We start from the raw sequence: 17327 nt of genomic DNA, 5'->3' as shown, positions 1-17327 counted from the left end.
TATTGAACATATTCTAATAATTTAACAGCAGGCAGCTGCACACCGGAGAGTCAGCCAGAAAACATACTGTGCTTTTATTTTGGTAATCATTTTAGGATGTACGATCCAAGAAGTGTAATCACACTGAGATGACTGAATCTTCTGCAGAGTTTAAAAGACGTGTGATTCAAATTGTCAGGGGAATATATCCTCTTCTGGCGAGGTGTCGAGTTCATTAAATTTTAAAATCTGTCATTTCATGGTTTCGCTGTACGACTCTGTTTTATTGTTTTTTACATGCAAGAACTAGTTTAGTTGTTTTTTGCATGCTTCACTGAAAACAATGTTCTCCATCTGGGATAATAAAACAACTGGACTGACGACGGGAGGGAGGAGAATAATGTATAAAATATGGAGGATGGAGAGGAAGAGGGAGAGGTAGTGAGGCTGAGGGGACGCTCACAGATCTGGTGTGGAGCTCCACCTGGTGGTTATGGAGCAGAACTGCACGTGTGTTTCCTTTTCTTGGAAGTGAAGCGACACAAACAAACCACTGCAGGACAAAAACAAACTGTGCATGGATAAATGATGCGTTCATTTATCTGTGCATGTATTTCCCTACGTCTGGGCGCCGGCTTCTTTGAGTTATAGTTGTTGAAAAGTAGAAAAGCTTGAAGAAATAAAGGTTATTAATCAACTTTTACTATGACTAATAAAACATCTCAGCTCCACAGACTTCATTGATAACAGGACTTCAGGATCCTGTGACCTGGACTCATCGGGTGTGTTCTCAGTGTGGGAAACAGCTCCCGTCCCCTCAGCCCTGCAGCAGCACCGAGGTGTCGGTGAGGCTTTAACGGCCCTCCTTCACACCTCGCTCCGACTCTACGAGCAGCAGCTGACTTCAATTCACCCCCACATGTTAGTGTCTCGCTCCCCTCTAAAGACCTATTGTCACGGCTCCGTCAGTTTCCCTGACAGCTTCGTGTTCCTCGCTCGTTCCCACAGTCCTGATTCAACATTCATCAAACCCACATGAGGGAAAGGGTTGTCTGTTTTAGCTCTCTTTGAGACTTCACTAAATTATCTGACAGTTTTTTTTCAACATTTTCAGAAGCTCTAAAGACACAACCTCTTTGTGCATCTTCCATGACACTCTGCAGATCTACTACCTGGATGTAAAGGAGCACAGGTGATGATGTCATCAGGTAGTGGGCGTGGTTTGTCAGTATGTTGATCTATAAATGGAGGTAAAGTTGTATGTAGGCTGTGTCTGGTTTAACTGACTTATAACCACTCCACCAGAGACATGAGGAACCAGCACAGGCATGAGGACGCTCTGAGCGCTCTGTCCTTCAGATTAATCAGCTAGAAGGACTTTACATTTCTGTTTAAACAACTGAGAAATTAATTAATGTAGTCACGGTCCTGTCTCCAAAACAGAAGCATGAAGAGCTCCCACCAAATAATAAACACAATGTGTTGAAAAGTGATCCTAGTGTTTAATGGTTCATGTCGCTAAAAGCATCTAATCTGCTGAAATTAGCAGAGCATAAAGTTTGTTTTTCAGGATTCCAGTCTGTAGACAGACTAAAATAATTATATATCACTGTATTTATTTAATTATTTATTTATCTATATTTCATTTTATTTATCTATTTATAGTTCATTTTTATCTTTATTTTATCTTATCTATATATTTATTTATTTATCTTTATTTTATGTTTTTATTTATCTATATCTTATTTCATTTATCTTTATTTATTTTATTTATCTTTATTTATGTATCTATATTTATTTTATTTATCTATATTTATTTATCTTTATTTTATGTTTTTATTTATCTATATTTATTTTATTTATCTTTATTTTATTTATCATTATTTTATGTTTTTATTTATTTACATTTATTGTATTTATCTTTATTTTATTTATCATTATTTTATGTTTTTATTTATTTATATTTATTTTATTTATCTTTATTTTATTTATCATTATTTTATGTTTTTATTTATTTATATTTATTTTATTTATCTTTATTTATTTTATTTATATATATCTCATTTTATTTATTTATCTATATTTATTGTATTTATCTTTATTTTATTTATCATTATTTAATGTTTTTATTTATTTACATTTATTGTATTTATCTTTATTTTATTTATCATTATTTTATGTTTTTATTTATTTATCTTTATTTTATTTATCTTTATTTATTTTATTTATCTATATCTCATTTTATTTATTTATCTATATTTATTGTATTTATCTTTATTTTATTTATCATTATTTTATGTTTTTATTTATTTATATTTATTTTATTTATCTTTATTTATTTTATTTATCTTAATTTTATTTATCTATACATTTATTTACCTACATTTTATTTATTTATTTATCTACCTATATTTTATTTTATTTTATTTCATTATTTAATTTTTGATTTTACAAGGAGACCAGCAGGTGAAATATTACACTTCAAGGTTTAATGGTTTGGAACAAACAACCTGACTTTTAAAGATCAGAGCTCTACATGGGACAACAACTTTTGTCCACAGGGGGTGGGCCGAGACTCACACAAACTGTAACATCCTCACAGCTGCTCTTCATTAAATATTTTAAGTTTAATGTTGAAGCTATTTCAGAAAATATCCTTTCTTCACAGCCTTGACGTCTATTTAATTTAATATTTCACGTTTCAGAGATTAAAGAGTGAAACCGTTCAAACATCACTCTGAGGAAATGTTTGACTTATTTCTGAAGTCCAGCCTGAATCTGGTGGGATCAGGATAATCCAGATTAGTGGATGAAGGTAATCTTCATCCATTTATTAATAAAACTTAAAGGTTTAATCTGCATTAAACTAAGATTGGATATGATATTGCATCTGATGCATTCGCCTCGTGTTGCATCTAAACCTGCAGAGAGAAAACGACTTTATAAAAATGTGCACACCTGTTCATTATTTAAACTTCATCAGAGCTAAAAATAGTCTGACTCCGTGCACGCTGCGATGCTACAGCTGTTCTCCATCCTCATGTCATTAACACAGACTCTGTTCACGATGTCTTGTAAACTCAGCATGTGCACAAACTATCATCACATAAAGACGATGAGAGGGGGGGGGATTTAATCTGTGACGTCGTCCTTCCTGCAGACTGAAAACACCAACGAGAGCTGAAGAAGTGTGTCGTCGCTCTGTGCATCCTTTGAAGAACTTGTTCCCGTAGCTTCTCTCTGTTGACAGCTGGGACATGTGCCCTCTTTAGGAAGGAGGTGGAGGAGGAGGTGGGAGAAGTGTGCCTCAGCTTTGAAGTGAGTCAGTCTGTCTGTTGGCTAGACAGGATACAGTCGGAGGGTTTACAACGTGTGACAACGGGAACGGAGGATCTTGGTCTTGGTTCCCGTATCCTCACGTCCCTGCAGAGGACGACCAAAAACCAAACGTCCTTTAAAAAGATTCCCACGGATGGAGATGGTTGCAAGAATGCGGAGAGCAAAAACATGCTGCCCTGACGATCCTGCAGCGCCTGATGCTCTGCAGGAGATAAATCAGAGTCTCATATCTGCTTCAGATTAAAGCGACCTTCACTCCTTCCTGATGTTTTATCAAAGTTAATAAATGAAAAGGTTATCCCCTTGTAGCTCAAACACCTCTGACCTCACATCGTGCACGCTCCAAACACCACCGAGGCGTCCTCTTTGAAGCGGACCACACTTCCCGGGTCTCGGGCCCCGCCGGCACACGCCACACGTCGTCGTCCTGTTTAGCAAATGTGGAGCGCGAAGCCGGGAAAGACTCGAGAGGAGCGAGGAGGTGAGATAAGTGTGTGCTTTGAAGGCTCCTCGGACGCCGACGTGAGAAGTGAGAAGTGTGTCGTCTGGAGGAGACGTCAAGGTGAGATAAGTGTGCGCTTTGAAGGACGTCATGATCCTCCCTGGATGTGAGGAAATGAACGGAGACAAAGGAGCGGCTCATCTCTCCCACGTTCACACCTCAGCTGGACTCCACCGGGATAAGTGATAAACATGGATGTGAATCTGGATCTTTGAGGCATCCTATTTATGTGCACGAGACATACATCTGTAAGAGTATTCTGCAGCATCTAGGTTGAGTGTTTTCTATGCAACAAGAGGAAAAAGTCAAAGACGTCAAACAAATGAAAACCTGCTCCAGAGCAGGAAGCCGTCCTGAGACTTTCAGCTCCCTCCGGTTTGAACAAAAGGATCCTAACGTGGAGAAGTGTGTCCTTTGAAGACTCCTTCCCAGAGCAACACCTCCAACAGCAGAGCTGCTAACAAGGCGTTACATTCCCTGTGAATATCTCCTCATGCATGTCTTTAGGGATGTCCAACTGCATGAAAATAAAAGCTGAGATTTCAAGAAAAGAGTTTGAAAGTTTTGCAAGACGACGATAATCTGATGAGGGGAAAAGTTCTCTTGGAGTTGCTGCAGACTTTTGAAGATTAAAACCTTTTTGCACAGCAGAAGAAACGCAAAGTTTATCTAGTAAACATGTATTTAAAGTCTAATCCTGCAGGTCACCTCATGTTTGCTTCTGCAGGTGATCCACTTTCTGTCTTCTTCATCCTAAAACCACATTTCCTTTAACTGAGGAAGAATGACATCCAGAGGAAGATGGTGCAGACTTGTTTGAGTATTCAGCGTCTCAAATTCAGACTTTTTAAGGATCTATGGGAACCCTGACGACTTCCCTGGAGTGATGACATGAATTTAATCTCATATACTCAGATGTTAATCCCTCATTGTCGCCTCAATGCTCCATCAAACTTTTCCCACGCTCTGAATCTCCACGTTTAGGAGCTTGGAGTGTTCTCACATCCCCGCAGAGGAGCCCGTCAGGACCGGACATGAGGGTCATCAGAGAGCGGAGGCGGGATACCCGTCCTCTTTGAAGTCCCTCAGACGAGAACCTGCCGTCGCACCGACCTGTGAAGTGTGCTGCTGCAGAACAAAGACCCAAAGAGGGGGACGCTGCAGGTGAGATAAGTGTGCTCCTTCCTCTCCCACACTCACGCCTCCCACAGACGTCCAACGCCTCAGGGCCGTCTGACCTTTACAACAGGAACAGGATCTCTTAGGCTGAGAGGTGAGCAGAGCGCCGCCGCGTTTCAAAGGATGAAGGGAGAGTCGCGGCGGCGTGATGAAGTGTGCCGCAGCAGCAGCAGCAGGACTGAGAGATCAACGTGCACGAGGACGGACGAGTGAGCGCGTCTTCACAGGGTTTTAAAAGACACATTAAAAGTGACGGCGCGCGTTCATCATGTGTGCAGAGTCACACCTGCAGGGTTATCATGTGTGTGTGTGTGTGTGTGTGAGGATTAAACTCACCGGGTTTCCTTGTTCATCCGCTGAGTTGGTGCCTGAAAAAAAGAAGAGGAAAACAACAAGTTAGAGATGATGATGTTCCTCTAAAGTTAAGCTCTGTTTACTTCAGAAAATGAGACAACAACAACGTCAAACTTCATCTTTGATTTCAAGCTTTAACTGTTTGTGCGCCAAGAGATCTCAACACCTCCACACAGCTCTGACAGCTGTCATCAAACATCTGATCACAACCTTTACCTGCTTTACATTCTGTCTTTAAATCATAGGAGAGAGAGACAAGTCTGCAGACGAGCCAATAAAATGTTCCTGCACAGATTTTGACCTTTAAATCAACTCTTTCAAAGGGTGCATGTTGCTCAGATGTGATGCTTCATCAGAAAGCGGTATGTGCAGTGTCAGATGCATGACATTCCTGGATTATAAACCCACGTTTCAGCATCCTGCAGGTGTTTAACCCTTGCAGACATCACACTAAGACTCTGACATTCCAGCATCGACATCCGTCTGACGTTTGCATGGATAAAAACAGAAGGGAGGAGAAAACTCAAGAAGGAAACATGAAGATTTACCTCCATCTGTGCTTTTTATCACCGTAACATCGCTGCCTCTCGGTTTTTAAATGTTTGACAGCAAAAACTGGAGACCTGAAGTCTCTCTTCTGAATGCTATGACCTCAAAAGCTCCTCAAGTTGCAGCTCAATACAACACAGAATCATATCCAGTCACAAAAGAGGAAGGAACAAATGTCTTCTGCACACAACACATGCATTCCTGCAGGTTTACCACTATCACCTGTAAATATTCCCCCACACGTCACCCTCACCTTGTGACAACAGAAGATTTCACAAACCTCTCTGCAGGAAAAAACACACGAAGAAATGTGCACGTGGTAATAATCCAGAATATCTCCCCACGCTTTTAAAAATCCAGAATCAGACGTGCATACTCCAGTTCGGTATTCCAAGAGAATTATTCCAGGATGGAGAGAAGACGAGGAAGAAAGGAGACAAAGTCAAACGAGGGGGATCGGATGCTCCACTCCCCCCTTCCCTCATCTGACAGCCGCCTCACACACACCTCCACAAATCCTCTGTTTTTAACTCCTCAGCATCCCAAAAGAAAAAGCTTGCATCCGAATCTCAAACCCTCTGAGTGTCACGTGTCCTACGTGGAAAATGAAACCTCCATTGTTCCCCGGTCTGAGTCAACTCTGAGGACACACTGACACCTAACTCTCCTGACTGACAGCAGCTAGCTCCGCCCCTCGGTGGGCCGTCCCTGCAGGACAGGAAGAGGCAGCTGGAAGCGATAAACCAATCATGTTAACAGCATCACCTCTCGCTGATGAAGACGATAGGAGGGGTTTAAGGTCAGGAAGAATCCCATTTAGGAATGTGGACTAATGCGGACTCTCTTCGGACTCCTTTTGGTGCTTTCTTTAGTGGTTAACGGTGACAATCCACGGCTGGTGTTTTAAAAACAACAGATTGTTTGAAGGTTAGCTGAGAGCTGTGGCTTCACATCGAGGTCACGGACACCAGACGTCAGAGAGGAGAAACATCCACAACAACATGATGTCATATGACCTGTAATAACCCCTCAGTGCTCTGTTTCCCTCACTGTGTGTGTGTGTGTGTGAGGCTCAAAGTTTCCACACTCACCGAATATGTAGACCATGCCGACCGCCCCGCCGACCCCCATGAGCCCGGCCAGGCGGAGCACCATCTTCTTAGCGTAGGCCGTGTTCTCCTTCTGCTTCTTGTCGTCCTTCTGCTCTCCCTCCTTCTCTCCCTCGCCGCCATCGGGAGGCGGCTGACCCTGCAGAAGACGACAACAAACATCTCATCGAACGAGGATCATGGCTTCACCTTGATGGGGTGTTTTAAGACTGCTACAGGCTCAGACTGACACACTGGGATCCAGGGATCAGGCCCCTCTCCTTTGGAATCAATCAGGCAGACCCCCTCTCTACTTTTAAGAGTAGGCTTCAAACTTTCCTTTTTGATAAAGCTTATAGTTAGAGCTGGATCAGGCTTGGACCAGGTCTTAGTTATGCTGCTATAGGCTTAGACTGACACACTGGGATCCTGTCTTACCCTCTCTCTCCTCTCTCTGCCTGTCTCTCACTTTAACTCTTCTGTCCCATTAAAGTTACTAACCATAGACCTTTCTGGAGTCCCTGAGCTCCCTTGTCTCGTAGGTTCCTCTGGATCTCTGCTGGAGATTCCTTTTTTGAGGTCTGTTATTCATCCTTTCTTTCTTTCTTTCTTTCTTTCTTTCTTTCTTTCTTGCTTCCATCTTTCTTTTCATTCCTTCCTTCTTTCTTTCTTTTTCATTCCCTTTTCCTTTAATTCCTTGCTTCTTCCTCTCTTTTGTTCCTTCTGACCTTTTCTGTTCTTTCTCTCTTCCATTCCTTCTTTATCTTCTTCTGTCTTCCTTCCTTTCTTTCTTTCTTTATCTTTGTTATTTCCATGTTTCTTCATCCTTTATGTTTCCTTTTCTTATCCCCTCCTTTCTTTCTGTCATTCCTTTTTCCTTCTGTCTTTCTTTCCTTTCATTCCATCCCTTTTTCTTTCTCTCTTTTATTCCTTTCTTTTTTTCTTTCGTCCTTATTTTCTGGCCTTGCTTTCTTTCTTGCTTTCTTTACTACTTTCTCTTTTCCCTTTTTATTAATTCTTCATTTCTTTCATTTTTATTTCATTATTTCCTTCTTTCTTTCTCTCTTTTATTCCTTTTTCCTTCCATTCCTTTCTTTCATTCATATTTCCTTTCATTCTTTCTTTCTTTCTTTCTTTCTTTCTTTCTTTCTTTTTTCCATGTTTCTAAATCCTTTCTATCTCCTTTTCTTACCCCATCCTTTCCTTCCATCCTTTCCCTCATCATTTCTTCTCCTCTTTTTCTTTCTTCTGGTCTCCCTCTCTTCTCTCTTTTCTTGGACCTTTCTGGAGTCCCTGAGCTCCCTTGTCTCGTAGGTTCCTCTGGATCTCTGCTGCTGTGGACGTGGTCCAGACTCCAGCTGCTACAACTACTACTATCCGTCTCCCCACTATCATCTCTCTCTCTCTTCATCTCCCTCTATCCCTCTCTCCAACACGGTCTCAGCAGATGTGTGTCTAACATGAGTCTGGCCCTGCTGGAGGTTTCTGCCTGTTAAAGGAAGTTTGTAATTTGACAGTAATGACTCAGTGAAAAAAATTTTTAAATTGGGGAAGATGACTTTTTTTGCCCCCATGTGGATGCCCCGCCCCCAAGTATGACGTAACACCGCTTGTATCTCTACTGCAGAGTGAATACCAGTTAGAGAAATGAGAGCTAGTGATCTTATCACATGTTTCTGCCTTAAGGGAAGTGACAGCAGTTTACCTTAAAACATGTTCAGCAGCTAAAGCAGCCTGCCTGTCTCACCTGTGTTTGCCTCAGTCCTGAGAGGAGGGGGGTCTGACTGAGCCCGGGGAGGAAGAGGAGGAGGAGGAGGGGGGTCTTAACTGACCTTCAAACCAAACAAACCTTGGCCGTTAACACAGTTTATCTAAAAACCCCTCACAGATAGAACACAGAGTCTGGAGAGAGTGAGAGACCAGAACCAGGCTGGAACCTGGACCCTACAGGGAGCAGGTACAGGTGACAGCACACTGAGGCTAACTGAGCTAGCTGTCACAGGTAGCTACAGCTAGCCAGCTCACACACACATGAACACACTAATGTTGGAGAATGACTCAGAAAGCAGCTGTTAAGTGTGTGTGTGTGTGTGTGTGTGTCGCTGTGTCTCCCCTCAAACACACACACAACCTTCATGTAACATTTAAGCTAACATTAGCTAGCTTACCTGGTAGCTACCTTTAATATCATTCATTCAGCACACTGAGGCTAACTGAGCTAGCTGTCACAGGTAGCTACAGCTAGCCAGCTCACACACACATGAACACACTAATATTGGAGAATGACTCAGAAAGCAGCTGTTAAGAGTGTGTGTGTGTTTGAGGGGAGACACAGGGACACACACACAACCTTCATGTAACTAGCTAACCTGTTAGCTACCTTTAATCTCATTCATTCAGCACACTGAGGGAGGAACTACGGCAGCCTGTGAGGGACATGTCACATGTCTTAACTTGATGTTTGGAACAACTGTCACGTGCTTAATAATCATTAAACCCCCTGTGTTACAGTTTAAGGTGACATTTTTTAGCTTTTAGCCCAAATGTCAGAGGAGTGAGCTCGATTTGATTCAGAGGGACACCTCAGGCGGGCGGGGTTAGCTTGAGCCCCTCTGTCCTCGCTCTCCGCCCCGTACAGGTACATATATGAAGCGCCCCTCAGATAGCTAGCTTCCTCACCTGGCTCTGCTGCTGCTGCTGGAGCCTCTCCTGGAGGATCGCCTGAGCCAGCCCTCCCGTCGCACCTCCCGCCCCGGCCGGCGGCTTCTCCGTGGAGAGCGTCCGGACCGGATCCACCACCGCCCCGCCGTGGAGCCGCAGGAGGCCCCGGGTGCCCCCCAGGAGGCCCCGGCTGGCCCGCACACACATGGGGAACGCTGCCGACATGTTGGATGGAAGCTCTGGCTCGCCGGCGGACGTATGGGGCGCGAGTCGAAAGGACAAAAGCTCCTGATTGGCTGAGAGGAGTTTGATTGACAGGCGGGAGGCGCGGTCAGAGAAGAGAGAGGCCACATGGAGGAGAGGGAGGGCGGGACTTAGATGGGCTGGTCCAATCAGAAGCGAGAGTGAGTCTGACCTTCGATTGCGACACAAAACTGCCATGATGGTTGATGGCAAAGTGCCCACAGTTGAGGCAATTATATCACCTTTACTCATGTTGAGATAAAAGGCTGAATAAAACAGCCCCATACAGAACAAGAGGTACTCTGAAGGTGGAGTAAAAAAGCTTGACATAAAAATATGAATTCAACAGAAAATAATACGTTGCATAATGCTGAAAAAGCGCTCTCTATTGGCTGTGAATCAATTGATTTATCTCAAGATTCTAGAATTCTGACATCAAAGACAGAATTATGACTTTCTCTTCAGAATTCTGTCTTTGATCTCAGAATTCCAGAATCTTGAGATCAAAGTCAGAATTCTAGAATCTTGAGATCATAGTCAGAATTCTAGAATCTTGAGATCAAAGACAGAATTCTGACTTTCTCTTCAGTATTCCGTCTATGATGTCAGAATTCTAGAATCTTGAGATCAAAGTCAGAATTCTAGAATCTTGAGATCAAAGACAGAATTCTGTCAATGATGTCAGAATTCTAGAATCTTGAGATCAAAGACAGAATTCTGTCAATGATGTCAGAATTCTAGAATCTTGAGATCAAAGTCAGAATTCTAGAATCTTGAGATCAAAGACAGAATTCTGACCTTCTCTTCAGAATTCCGTCCACGATGTCAGAATTCTATAATCTTGAGATCAAAGTCAGAATTCTGGAATCTTGAGATCAAAGTCAGAATTCCGTCAATGATGTCAGAATTCTAGAATCTTGAGATCAAAGTCAGAATTATGTCTTTGATCTCAAGATTCCAGAATTCTCTGTCTTTGATCCCAGAATTCTGGAATCTTGAGATCAAAGTCTCAAGATTCCAGAATACTCAGAATTACTTCTTTGTTTTATTTATTTATGGCACATATAAAAGAACAAAACGAACCCCCTTGCTGTTCAATAACACGAGCCAAGATATAACAGGTCAACTAAATAATAAATCTATCCAAAAAAAAAAAACATAACAGGCTTGTCGAGTGGCCCTCCTAAAGAAAACAATCAACACAAAGACAAAGCATCAATGTAGAACAGAATATCTACATACAAATAAAAAACAAAACAAAAAAAGATGAATTAGAGGGATTAATATTTAGAACAATGATGAAAAGAAAAGAAGAGAAAGAGAGATCTCAGAATTCTAGAATCTTGAGATCGAAGTCATAGTCCTGTAAATTACACACACACGCCTGCTCTCCAGAAATCTTGTTTTCATCAGCCCCTAATCCTCTTCCATACCCCTAAGTAGATTCAATGTAATGTCATTATATAATTTGCATGAAAGAGAGAAGGAAGGTTAGACTTCAGTTTGTTTTTTCTGTGAGTAGTATGAGAGAAAGTTTCTTCTTGGCATGGCACAACTTTTAAATTAAAGGATTATTCAATAAGTTTTATCTCTGGTCTTATTTTTATATAAACTTTGTCTGCAAAAAGAATCCACACAAAAGAAAACCAGTGTTTCAAAAAAATGTCAAACTTTATTTTGAAGGCTTCTTCACTAAAACACCTCATAAACAAAGATTGGACTGACAAAGGGTGCCAGGTTTTCTCATCAACATCTCAGAAACACAAAGATGTTCAAGTTAAAGTAACACAAAGCAATTCAAATCTCTAAATACATACTTTAGAGTTAAGTTTCGGCATCTTTCATCATTATCCATTACTGATGCAATGATTCAAGCTGCAGAGCCACATCTCCAACCTCCTCTTATAGGTGTAGTGACTAAGAGTGGCCAGCAGAGGGCAGTAAAGTGTGTCAGCACTATGTAAACACAGGGCAGAGTTCACCAACAACAATTAACACATTCAAAACTTTTAAAACATTTTCAATTCAAGTTCCTTAACAGGAAGTATTGGCAGGAAGTATTGGCAGTGAGCCGCTGTGACCACTAGAGGGCGATACGCATATAACACACTTACAAAGGTCCCAATCATCTTTAATGATTACACAAGAAAACTCAACTGGATCACTGCTGATTAGCAAAGTGATGTGAATGATTAATCACCATTACCTGTCACCCTGAGCACTGCTATCTCTTCCACAGGGACATGGCTTCACCCATTTATATTCAGACATAGATGTAATACATCACCCAGACCACCAGAGGGCAGCAAACACAGATGAGTACACACAGAAGGTTTGAGCATTCAACATTCTCACATCCTGGTGAATATTTCTATCACAGTTTTTGTGGAGGTTTCATTATGTAAAAGGAAAACACAATTATTCATACATAATTAACAAAAATATAAATTACATTTATTATTAAAACTTCTTTTTTTTTAGGTTAATTTGAAGTCTAAGCCGAAGTTGCATGTTTATAATTTCAAACCTGAGTAAATGGAAGCTGTGCACACAACCTGAATTCATAAATGCAAAGACAGACCTCATGGACAGCAGCATTGTGCACTCTAAATACTCCGCCACACAGCCATGTGCATGCTGAACTCAGCGTCTGACCGGGATGATCCTCAGAGCAGCTGTGTCGCTCTCCTGCTCAGCGCTGGGTCGGAACAGAGGCCGGATCTTGGTATTTGCAGGCATGCCCACGTAACCCCTGAACGTTAGCACGCTTCTCAGAAATGGCCGGCCTGCTGTGAAGGCACATCCTGTAAAGGTGTAGATCAGAGCTCTGACATCTACGTCATAAAAAGAGACCAAACCTCCTTCGTAATCCACAAACACTCCGACCCTCTCGGGCACTTTGGACGGGGTCAGGACCGCAGGAGGATTTGTGTTGGCCTGGCAGCGTCCCCAATAACAACCCAGAGTCCAGCATCCGTTTTCGGGGGTGAGGGGTAAATCGATGCATTTCCTGTTGATGGATTCTCTCACCACTCCGATTTCCCACGTGGTTTGCCCTTCAAGCTGAACTTCATAGTAGAACTTCCCAGAGGAGAACCCCTCTTCTCCCAGGACAACATGGAGAGGGTCAAACCGGGTGGGGATGTCAGGGATGTTCCTTCGTTCGCCTCCATCCCTCACTTGTGTCCCGTCCTCTGAGAGGATGAGGGAGGGGTGTGCTGTGTTGGGATCCAGAGTCAGGTTTATTGCATGTTGCACCTGGATGATCCCAAGCTCATCATCAAACGGGTTCTCGGTCCGTCTCTGTTCTTCGTGGTAGATTTCTCGGGTGATGCTCTCCATCTGCTCGTTTAGCACCTCCTCCATTTTGGCCATCGCACTCCTCACCGTCTCCACCTGCAGAAGACTTCGGACTGAGAAGGGATGTCTTGTGTTTGGGGACGAGGACACAGGTGGGAGGTCCTTGAGGAGTTTGAAGTCGTCGTCACTCTTTGAAAGTTCTTCCAGCTCGGCCAGTCTCAGATTATTCTCCACAATCTCCAGCTGCAGTTGTACGGACGACTGTTTCAGCCTGCTGCTCTGCGGCTCTCTGCTTCCCCTCCAGCAGCTCCATCAGCATCATCTTTTTGGACACAATCAAGGCCACCAGAGCATCCAAGGCCTTCCCAGTTTCCACTTTTGTTCTCTCCAGTTCAGCTCGGCTTTGCATCATGGAGCTTTGAATGCCCTGGATTGTGTGGTGCCTCTCGGCCAGGGTGCTGTTGACCTCCCTCTTTGCAGACTTGAGCTTAGTTTTCCTCTCCTTCAACTCTTCCTCCAGAGAGACCGCCTCGTGCATCTCGTGGTGGTCCTTCAGGCACAGGACGCACACACAGCTCTGGTCTTGCTTGCAGAAAAATTCGATCACCTTGTTGTGTTTCTTGCACATCCTGTCTCCCAAAGTCTTCACAGGGTTGACGAGCTTGTGCCACTTCAGAGCCTGAACCGAGTGATGTGGCTTCAGGTGACCGCTGCAGTACGAGGCCAGACAAACCAGGCAGGACTTCAGGGCGCTACGCTTGGCCGTCACGTGGCAGAGGTCGCACAGCACATCCGCAGGCCCGGGAGGGGAACTTCTCACATCAGCTGCACATCGTCTCTTCTTGAAAAGCTCCAGCATGTCTCTGAATTCTGTGTTGACGTGCAGGTCAGGGGTCGTCTGGAACTCCTCTTTGCACAGCGGGCACTGGCTGGAGTCCTGGGTGGCCCAGTAGCCGGTGATGCAGGGTTTGCAGTAGTTGTGTCCACAGGGAGTCGAGACAGGCTCGTTGAAAATGTCCAAACAGATTGAACACAAAAAGTTGTCTTCAGCGTTTGCAGAGGCCATATCTGGAGGAGAGAGGACGGGAGAGATCAGGAGGATGATAGCAAATAAACCCAGCATGCTTTGAATCGACTATATGTGCCATAGATTAATGACCCTTAGTTCTGCTGCTATAGGCTTAGACTGACACACTGGGATCCTGTCTTTCCCTCTCTCTCCTCTCTCTGCCTGTCTCTCACTTTAACTCTTCCTGTCCCATTAAAGTTACTAACCATAGACCTTTCTGGAGTCCCTGAGCTCCCTTGTCTCGTAGGTTCCTCTGGATCTCTGCTGCTGTGGACGTGCCAGACTCCAGCTGCTACAACTACTACTATCCGTCTCTGCTCTGAGTTATAATAACAACATGAGCTATAAAATGCATTATATAGTTAAAAAGTGTTGCACAATAAACACACATTAAGGAGCTGGAGCTCGAACGCAGCATGAAACAAGGGACATGTGCAAGGAATATAGGTCAGGGTGAGGCCTCAGAGTTCAGGGCTGACAGTGAAACTTTACGAGCAGGTTTGTTTGGTTTTTGAGTCACTACTGACGGTGAAACGATAATCAGCTTTTAGAAATAAAGAATCAGAACAGGTGATAAAGTCAAAGATCTCACCTGCTCAGATCTCTCTGCTGTTGTTACTGTCTGCAGTTTCAGCTCCGGACTAAGTTTCACTTTCCTTGAAGCTGACTGGACACGCCTCCTCTGCACTGAACACCTCCCTCTGTGTGTGTGTGTGTGTGTGTGTGTGTGTGTGTGTGTGTGTGTGTGTGTGTGTGTGTGTGTGTGTGTGTGTGTGTGTGTATGTGTGTTCATTCTATCTTTGTGAGGACAAAATTCAGAAGAAAGAAAAGATTGTTTTAAATAAAGTGATTAAACACAGACATGACTCTGTAGTGGAAGTCACTGCATTAAAACAGACATGACTCTGTAGTGGAAGTCACTGCATTAATAACAGACATGACTCTGTAGTGGAAGTCACTGCATTAAAAACAGACATGACTCTGTAGTGGAAGTCACTGCATTAAAAACAGACATGACTCTGTAGTGGAAGTCACTGCATTAAACACAGACATGACTCTGTAGTGGAAGTCACTGCATTAAACACAGACATGACTCTGTAGTGGAAGTCACTGCATTAAACACAGACATGACTCTGTAGTGGAAGTCACTGCATTAAACACAGACATGACTCTGTAGTGGAAGTCACTGCATTAAAAACAGACATGACTCTGTAGTGGAAGTCACTGCATTAAACACAGACATGACTCTGTAGTGGAAGTCACTGCATTAAACACAGACATGACTCTGTAGTGGAAGTCACTGCATTAAACACAGACATGACTCTGTAGTGGAAGTCACTGCATTAAAAACAGACATGACTCTGTAGTGGAAGTCACTGCATTAAACACAGACATGACTCTGTAGTGGAAGTCACTGCATTAAACACAGAATTGACTCTGTAGTGGAAGTCACTGCATTAAAAACAGACATCTCTCTGTAGTGGAAGTCACTGCATTATAAACAGACATGACTCTGTAGTGGAAGTCACTGCATTAAACACAGACATGACTCTGTAGTGGAAGTCACTGCATTAAAAACAGACATGACTCTGTAGTGGAAGTCACTGCATTAAACACAGACATGACTCTGTAGTGGAAGTCACTGCATTAAACACAGACATGACTCTGTAGTGGAAGTCACTGCATTAAACACAGACATGACTCTGTAGTGGAAGTCACTGCATTAAACACAGACATGACTCTGTAGTGGAAGTCACTGCATTAAACACAGACATGACTCTGTAGTGGAAGTCACTGCATTAAAAACAGACATGACTCTGTAGTGGAAGTCACTGCATTAAACACAGACATGACTCTGTAGTGGAAGTCACTGCATTAAACACAGACATGACTCTGTAGTGGAAGTCACTGCATTAAACACAGACATGACTCTGTAGTGGAAGTCACTGCATTAAACACAGACATGACTCTGTAGTGGAAGTCACTGCATTAAACACAGACATGACTCTGTAGTGGAAGTCACTGCATTAAACACAGACATGACTCTGTAGTGGAAGTCACTGCATTAAACACAGACATGACTCTGTAGTGGAAGTCACTGCATTAAACACAGACATGACTCTGTAGTGGAAGTCACTGCATTAAACACAGACATGACTCTGTAGTGGAAGTCACTGCATTAAACACAGACATGACTCTGTAGTGGAAGTCACTGCATTAAACACAGACATGACTCTGTAGTGGAGTCACTGCATTAAACACAGACATGACTCTGTAGTGGAAGTCACTGCATTAAACACAGACATGACTCTGTAGTGGAAGTCACTGCATTAAACACAGACATGACTCTGTAGTGGAAGTCACTGCATTAAACACAGACATGACTCTGTAGTGGAAGTCACTGCATTAAACACAGACATGACTCTGTAGTGGAAGTCACTGCATTAAAACAGACATGACTCTGTAGTGGAAGTCACTGCATTAAACACAGACATGACTCTGTAGTGGAAGTCACTGCATTAAACACAGACATGACTCTGTAGTGGAAGTCACTGCATTAAAAACAGACATGACTCTGTAGTGGAAGTCACTGCATTATAAACAGACATGACTCTGTAGTGGAAGTCACTGCATTAAACACAGACATGACTCTGTAGTGGAAGTCACTGCATTAAAAACAGACATGACTCTGTAGTGGAAGTCACTGCATTAAACACAGACATGACTCTGTAGTGGAAGTCACTGCATTAAACACAGACATGACTCTGTAGTGGAAGTCACTGCATTAAACACAGACATGACTCTGTAGTGGAAGTCACTGCATTAAAAACAGACATGACTCTGTAGTGGAAGTCACTGCATTAAACACAGACATGACTCTGTAGTGGAAGTCACTGCATTAAACACAGACATGACTCTGTAGTGGAAGTCACTGCATTAAACACAGACATGACTCTGTAGTGGAAGTCACTGCATTAAACACAGACATGACTCTGTAGTGGAAGTCACTGCATTAAACAAAGACATGACTCTGTAGTGGAAGTCACTGCATTAAAAACAGACA

General features: G+C 42.9%; 2 protein-coding genes across 2 annotated transcripts; both read right to left on the bottom strand.

Moving 5' to 3' along the window:
- Nucleotides 1-5296: 5296 nt before the first annotated feature.
- On the bottom strand, nt 5297-10107 carry LOC117809432 (mitochondrial import inner membrane translocase subunit TIM50-like). Its single transcript, XM_034678980.1, has 3 exons — nt 9670-10107; nt 6994-7150; nt 5297-5367 (listed from the first exon to the last, which is right to left on the bottom strand). Exons 1-3 carry the CDS (start codon nt 10090-10092, stop codon nt 5297-5299), a joined length of 651 nt encoding a protein of 216 aa, XP_034534871.1. The 5' UTR covers nt 10093-10107.
- A 1434-nt stretch (nt 10108-11541) lies between these two features.
- LOC117809435 (E3 ubiquitin-protein ligase TRIM39-like) lies at nt 11542-14512 on the bottom strand. The gene is given in 3 exon segments (XM_034678986.1): nt 11542-13446; nt 13448-14262; nt 14470-14512. Coding segments are annotated over 2 exon segments (1722 nt in total). The 5' UTR covers nt 14261-14262; nt 14470-14512; the 3' UTR covers nt 11542-12537.
- Nucleotides 14513-17327: the final 2815 nt, after the last annotated feature.

This window comes from Notolabrus celidotus, unplaced genomic scaffold (assembly GCF_009762535.1).
Source record: "Notolabrus celidotus isolate fNotCel1 unplaced genomic scaffold, fNotCel1.pri scaffold_281_arrow_ctg1, whole genome shotgun sequence".
Lineage (NCBI taxonomy): Eukaryota > Metazoa > Chordata > Actinopteri > Labriformes > Labridae > Notolabrus > Notolabrus celidotus.
Note: the sequence above shows the minus strand (reverse complement) of the source record. Positions and strands in the feature narration are given on the sequence as shown.